Below are 7,992 nucleotides of genomic sequence, written 5' to 3' on the forward strand. Positions count from 1 at the left end.
GGCTGCACTAGGCCTGGGAGCTGCCTGAGCCTGCACAGCAACGGTAACGAGGATGGCGTGGGGGTCGTTACCGCGCCCGTTGCTGCTGCTGCTGCTGGTGCAAAGGAGAGAGAGGAAAAGAAAACAAAAGAGAGAGAAGCAAAACCAAGTAAAAGGAGCTGAGCTGAAAGCAGCCTTGGCTGAGACCAGCACAGGCCGTGACTTTGCCACCAGACCCGCGTCCAGTGAGGAAAAAACACAACTCGCCTCACGCCCCGGCTCCGGGAGGACGTGAGCACAACAGCACCATCCAAACCTTTCACCTCTAACGCCTTCTCCCCTCACTCACATGCACCACACACACTTTCAAAACTGTGTGTGTGTCCGTGCCCCAAGCTAGGCACGGACCCACTGAAATAATTAAAAGACTCTTCTGAATATATAATTTGGTGTCCGAAAATCCTGATAAACAAACACGGCGATTGTGCCCTGAGATAAGGCAGCTTCGACCCAAAACCAGGTTCAGACCGCGACAGGTGCATTTGTGATCTTTTAATGTACAAATTCATAGCTGAAAAGAGTTTACAATCTATCTTTCTCCCCACTGTAGCCTATTGTTGTATTGGCTTTTTTTATTTTTCATTTCAGTCATTTTACTTAATGCTAATTAGTCTAACTAGTTGAGAACATCCTAAAGGCTGAGGCAGATACATAACTATAAATTTCTGTGAAGCAATACTGAAGAACCTGCAGTTCACACTGGTGGTACCTAGGAGGAAAAGACTAGAAAGCCAAAGAATTTTGTTCAGCATGTAAAGCACTGGCTATATACCGTGACACCCGTATCAAGTGCTTTGTAAATAGGATTACAGAGGTGATCGGAATGATTACGACTTCGCAAATATTTCTAAAAAACTTATTGATATAAGGAGGTCAGAAACATAATGGAGCAGTTTGTATCAAATATCATGCATTGGAATAGTCTCTGTATAAGAATACTAAGTGCATGCATCATCAAACATATGCAAGTGTTTGCAGGACTGGCAGCTCTAAAAAGAAATAAATATATATCTTTCTCAGGTTTTAATAATTCCTCTTCCCCCATTACGTAAATCAGAAATTCCCTTCTTTGTAATACTCATGCTCTGAACCTGTACTCTATAATGAACTGTCCCATCATGTGCTGTCATAGCAAGAGCTGTCAGATCATCACAGTCTTTCACTTCCTCACTAGAAAGTAAAATTGTTTTTTCCTTCCTTTTCCAGACCTCAAAGAACTTGGTGTATGAAAAAGTGAGTGTTAAATCTTTTCCCTCATAGAGTGGGGCAGAACTAGAATGTATCTTATGTGTGTGATTACATTCATGGGTGGGCGAACAAATTACACTGCTTGTGAGTCTGCTTTTTGACTTAAGTGTTCATAGGAAGAGAGAGAGAAGATACACATACAAGAATACGTGGCCTGCATGTACATCCTGAACTAAGACCAAAATAGCAGCTGAGAAACAGGAACCACTACAACAGTCCGAGGTACACAGGCTTGAGGTCGAAACTACCCAACCCCACTGGGAAGTGCATGTGAAAGTATGTAAGCAATGGCAGCATATGTGAACAGTAAACATAGAACTCAAAATACACCTTAATTTTAAGAAAAAAACAACAAACAAAAACAGGAGGAAGAGTAATGAGAAATCATAACTGAATATAATATGAATTGTTTTACAAGAAAGAAATGTAATCCAGTTACTCAGTGTTCAGAAATTTTTCTGTCTTTTGAGTGTGATATCTTAAGTCACAGTGGACTACTCTGAACTAAAAAAACACTATCCAGACACTGTAAGTATGTAGGCACTAATGAACTTCCCAAAGACCACAGTTTTGTCTCATCCATCATAAATAATCTATTACAAAGCTAAGCTTGCAAACATATTCAAGTATCAACAATATCTAATGGAGCTCAGCTGAAGAAGTTTCTCTTACTTAGGATATTAGAACTTAAAGCAAAAGCATTAGCTCTTCATATATGATTCTGTTTGTCACTTGAAAGTGGTTATGAAACTAAGTCAGCTTAAAATCACATGTGAAAACAGAGAATGAAATTAAGAACAATGCCTTGTCTGAGCATGCCTTCATAAACAACCTTCAAAAAGGAAAATAAGTAGAATTAACCCAACAGAAATAATGAATGAGAAAATGCACCCACAAGACACTCCTCTCCTTCCTTGGAAACAAACATGAACTCCTTTCTTGCTTAAAAGATGATCTTGCTACCCTACAACTACAATAAACCACTGCCTAATCATTTTTCATAATTGACTCAATTTCTGATTTCAAGTGGACAGGTGCAGAGAGCTTGTGTAAAACAAACTAAGAAGACATAAAACATTGTGCAAGATGCTTCTTACTGGAAGTATGAAAGGAAGAGAATGTCAGTGACCCATGAAGCATTTGCTAGACTATATTTACCATCAACAAGAAGATGGGCAAAACCAATTTTATGCTCAGCACAGAACTATTTTTAAAGGATGTTATTTGCCAGGAAGAAGAGCAGTCTTTTAAGTCCCAAGTTCTTGCTTTTTTTTTTTTCTTTAGAAATACTATGGATATAATATATCCTCTTTCAGGATACGCACAGATATAAATATAGATATAGGTATTCAAGATTTCAAGGCGCTTTCTTAACACACATTTACAAATCTTCCTTTTTAAAAAAAGACCTAAATTTCCTGCTAGCATTTATATGCTTATTGCATCCTGAAAGTCTTTAAGAATTTACACAGATTACTATCTTAGTCAGGAAATCAAGTCTGTTAGGCAGCATTTGTTCAATAATCTGGGACATGTCTCTTCACAGTAGCTGAAACTCCAGAGCTGAGACTTCCCAAACTCTCAACATGCAGGAAGGCAAGTAGAAGTCAAGGAGATAAAACATCTGATTAGGCCCAAAATGGGAAAATAGACCAACTGACTGCATTTGTTAAAGATGCCATATGAAACCTTCGACAATCTATGAGGCCACCTTCAGTACTGTCCTGGTTTGGGACAACATGACAACAAAGGAACAGCCCCGTGGCCACTCACTCAACTCCCCCCCACACACACACTCTGGGATGAGAAGGACAAAGCTCATGGGTTGAGACAAAGGACAAGGAGGGTTCTTCACCGATTAAGGTCCCATGCAAAACTTGGGAAAAAATTAATAATTTCATTTCATGCTAATCAAACACACAGAGAACACAGACAACACAAAGAGCAGAGCTTGCACATGTTACCCCCACCCCTTCCTTCTCCCTAGACCCAAATCACTTTGTTCCCAGTTTCTCTCCCTCCTTCCCCCCAGCGGCACAGGGGGACAGGGGATGGGGTTTAGAGTCAGTTCACAGGCTGGTGGTTCCTGCTGCTCCTTCCTCCTCAGGAAGAAGGATTCCTTACAGTCCTTCCTGCTTCCCCACGAGGTCCCTCCCATGGCAGAGAGTCCTCCAAGAACTTCTCCTTCATGAGTCCTTCCCACGAGGTCCGGAGCTGCTCCAGCCTGGGCTTCCCACAGAGTCTGGGGCTGCTTCGGAAACAAACTCCCCTGGCACCGGGGTCTTCCAAAGCTGCACAGTCAGAGTCCACAGGCAGCAAATCCTCTGGGCACAACATCCAAGTCCACTGGCCAAGTTCACCCCTCCTGGTGCCTTCAGGGAATGTTTCACCACATTCCCCCATGAGTGCAGGGGCACAGCTGCTATCTCGCCATGGGTTGCAGAGAAACTTCTGCTTGGGCACCTTCTTCCCCTTCTTCCTCACCAACCACCAACACCGATCTCCTCCTCCAGGACAGCTCTTCTCCCCCTAAGTGCTTCTCTGCTCAGGTGTTATCTTAGTTCTTTCATATGTTAATCGCTGAGGCGCATCTATTGTCCCTCTAATGGCTCCTTGGCTGATTTTGGAGCAAAGGGAGCTTTTCAGCTTTTTACCAGAGCCACTCCTGGGGCCCTTCCCCCACTACCAAAAAACCCACCAAACCAAACCAGAACAAGTACATTAACAGTAAAACACGGTTTTAAATCTCAGATTGTTTAGTGCCTCTATAGTCAAGGTTTATCTTATATTTTTAGGCAGAGAACCACCAGAGCCAAAAAACTTAAGCTAGCAGACAAATTGAGATCAATTCACCCACCATGGAAACACAACTGTCTCATTTAAGAACCTGTATGATTACAAAATACCTGGACAAATGAAGCAGCAAACTATAGACCTACTCTAAAATGTCAAATAGTTTTTATATAAATTAAGTTTCTCATACAAATACTGCAATTCCCAAAACACAAGGCACAGAAGTGAAAAGGACACTGCCAGAATTATTTTAACTGTATCCTCTTAGACAAGCTGAAATAGCAACAAATTTAACATCTTACATAAATTATTGTTGGCTGAGCTTTGCAGCACGACTGGTGCTTCTTTGCTCAATTTCAAACTGCAAGAGACCTATTTTTTAATTATTTTTTTTTGCTTCCATTAAAAAAAAAAAGCACAAAATGGAGTGTTTCTGTGGCAAGTTTTGGATGAAGATTCCTAATAACAGAGGAATTGAAAAATGTAACTGCCAGATACAAAATGGCTCATGTAGCAAGATCTTCCAAAATGGAAGAGACGTAACTTTTATGCAAAGACCTTTTCTGGCGTTATGCACGTACATTTGTTAAGCACTAACTCAGTGGAGAGGAAAACATGTCATCTGCCAAGGCACAAATACCACTTCACACAGCACCTGTTCTCTAGAGCTGTGTTGAGCAAGACACCCAATCCAGTCCTGCCAAGTTTGGGAAATACCACAGGATGATGTAGTAGAGGGCTATGCCTTTACTCTGAGTAAGTATTCAAAAATTACCTGAGTCAAACAAATTCTGAGACAGCTTACTAGTTTTTACAAAACTACATGTAGTCATAAACTCCTGGTTGTTACTTCTGAATGACAGCTAGGAAACTTCTGGAAATTAATTACCAAATTATTACTGTAATTAAAAAAAAATAAAAATCCAGGTTCTAAACAGTAGATTTAGAAAAGAGGAGCCTTTATGCCTTTCACGATACTTTAAAACCTTAACCTTACTACTAAAAATACTGTAATACCATCAATTTAAAACCTGCACAAATGCCGGGTTCTCCATGAGCAGTCGAAGAGAATTGGTTCCATCTAGTGGCTGAACAGAGCTACAGACACTCAAGAGAACATTCATATTTCTTTACCTATTCCACGTTGGATACCCAACGAGAAGAACGATAGCAGCACCAGACACTGCAATTCACAGTGTCACTCCATTACAGAAAGTCTGACAGTACAGAGATGGTGCAAAACTGTTCTAAACACAAAATAAGCTAGAAAATGTCATGTTTTTTTATCACAGCATTTTAATGTCATACAAAAATCTTGCTAAGCAGCGAAGCTGAGGCTCTCCTTACAGAAATTTACTTGCTCAAATGTCTTTTATGTTTTGTACTCTACCAATTAGAGATGAGGTATTTGTCTGAGGCACTAGCAGCTCCCTCTGTAGTTTGGATTCTTACAGACTTTGGTGATAACTCAGGTTAAGTGCAGACGTGTTACTATCTCCATTTCATAGTGGAACAAGCTCTTACTGAGAAAGTAACTTAGCCTCCCATAGGGCAGGAAGTTTAACTCAGCTCCCCTGGATACCAATCTTTTGTCTAGAACACCAAATTATCTTTCCCATGCTGTGCCAAAATCGCACTTAAAAATACTGCACCCTCATTATTCTCCCCCTTCTGCTGCTGGACTGTCAGCCCTATTAAATCTGTGAAAACAAATGACAACGAACAATTTTGAACATGGAAAGAGCACTTTGACAACCCACCATACAACACCAAGATAAAAAAATGCTGTTTCACTTCAGCCTCGTGCACCCAATAGTTGCTTTAGTAAATAAATAAAAGAAAAGGCAGGACTTACCAGTGATTTGTGTTGTCATGGAAACAAGTAGCGAAAAATTCAAAGCTGCCATGGAAATATTAATAGAGTAATTTGTGCCTGGCTGCAATTCAAAACAAACTTCTGGAGCCTGCTTGCATGTGGTAAGGTTGAAGGTCATTTCGTGGAAGAACTCCTTCTGATACCAACGCTGGCCTTGCACATGAAACTGTAACCAAACAATCACAACATGCAAATTGCAATGTTTTAATATATCTCTTGCATTCAGTAATGTCATGCTCTAAAATAAAAGAAACAGAAGAACATATCATTGCATACAAAGTGCCAAAAATGTTGGCACTGACAGTTACTCAAATTCAAATGCTTCCAAAATTTGATAAGAACTGCAGTTCCTCTCGATCAGCTCTTGAACTGTCCTGGTTCTTTCACTTGCCTCCTCCTAATCTATCTTCTTTTTTATTAATACCGTTATTTTCCCCAAGTCTTGATTACCTGCTAATACACAGGCTTCCAGTAAAAGCACACATTCATTGCAGCATAATCTCATGGTGCAAACTGATGAGTTATAAAAGTAAGCTCACATGAACACCTCTCTGGTTTAACTCCAAGGATCAATTCATCTTGATCTCTGTCAAAATGCCAAGTACTGTCCCAGGATCTGCCTATAGACAGCTATGATTCCAGGCAAATGTACAGACCCGTGTTTTTTTTGTTTCAGTTGGATTTTGTGTGTTTTGTTACTGATGTCCCAAATTATCATGAAGTTATTAACTTAAGGCCTCTCCTGGTCATTCCTCTGTTAATGAAAACTAAAAAGCTTGCTGTATTTTAATCATGTGCTAATTTTCATTTAAATATATCATATGCCTATAATCTCTGAGCACCTCTCAGCACACAGAGATTTGAGACAGCAGCAGGTGGTCAACAGTCCTGGCAGAGACAGTTCATGTCGAAATGCCCTGCTGGGACAAGGGAGCGTTGGCATGGAGGTGTATTATGAGGCCGAGTGGACTGACTCTGAGGAACTGGAACAAAGTTGTCCAATCTGAACATTACAAAACTGAATGTTCAGATAGTGAAGGCAAACCAGAGTCAAGCAGGGGAAAAACTAAGCAGTAAACAGGAGATTACAAAAGAGTGTGGTGGTTTCTTCCTTTTTTGAAGGTTCCTATGCAAGCTTAATTACTGGTTTTCATGAGAGACATTATTAAAATGACGAACAGTGCCAGAAGTGAGAGTGTTTGAAAAATTACAGTTTTTTTTCACACAGGTGATTTCTAGATTCAAAATACAGATTGTCACTTACCAAGTATTTGTCTTCCACATCAGTTCCCCTGACATTTCTCCTCCATTTCAAGCAGGTATCATTAAAAATTAATACATTATTGAAAGGTTCCTTTACTGTAGAGACAATAAAAAAATAGAACAACTTATTACAAAATCTTCACACTTTTCAACTTCATTGAATACAAGTAGTTGAAAATTTTAAAAAACATTTTTATTTTAATTATCTTCTGAGAAGGACATGGAATCTAATTTCTTTTAAAATGACAAATACAGGAAATAAAGCATGAACATTTTCCAGAGAAAACAGTTTTTTGAAAAGCCCAAGCACATTATTCAGGAAATCAAGATTGGATTTATTTGTCCAGGCCTAGGGAGGTTATAATAACAGAACGATTCAAGGGTTCAGAACTTCTGATGGAAATAAAGTTACAATAGAACAATTTCTCACAGTTGATGCCCTTTAGCAAAAAGCACATGAAAAAAACGCGTTTTTGTGGACTCCAAAGGATTTCTCATGATCTGTTTCATCAGAACTAGTGTGTCAGAAGGCTTAAAGTTTCCATGACCAAAATAATACAGAAACCTGCTGTTGGAACATGCCTTCTCTTACTGAAGAACTGCCAGAACACTGCTCATCACTGCTAAACATAGGAACATTATCTGTAATGCTCACATCACTTAGATTAGTACCACCCAGCTCATCAACAGGGAATTCTCCCACAGGCAGATAATGTTTTCAAGGCAAGGAATGGAAACCAGTAACCAGTAATATGAACTGAAATTCCAGTATG

At 39.8% G+C, this 7,992-nt stretch overlaps 1 protein-coding gene across 1 annotated transcript in view; it reads right to left on the reverse strand.

Annotated features, from left to right (window-relative positions):
- Positions 1-7,992, reverse strand: part of SUSD1 (sushi domain containing 1) — a 41,908-nt gene that overhangs the window by 15,215 nt on the left and 18,701 nt on the right. Inside the window, exons 10-11 of the mRNA XM_010005470.1 lie at positions 7,221-7,315; positions 5,936-6,122 (exon numbers count right to left, since the gene is read on the reverse strand). Coding sequence (XP_010003772.1) covers positions 5,936-6,122; positions 7,221-7,315 — 282 coding nt within the window. The remainder of the gene's footprint in view (positions 1-5,935; positions 6,123-7,220; positions 7,316-7,992) is intronic.

Source organism: Chaetura pelagica, unplaced genomic scaffold, assembly GCF_000747805.2.
Source record: "Chaetura pelagica isolate M959 unplaced genomic scaffold, ChaPel_1.0 scaffold349, whole genome shotgun sequence".
In the NCBI taxonomy this organism is placed as follows: domain Eukaryota; kingdom Metazoa; phylum Chordata; class Aves; order Apodiformes; family Apodidae; genus Chaetura; species Chaetura pelagica.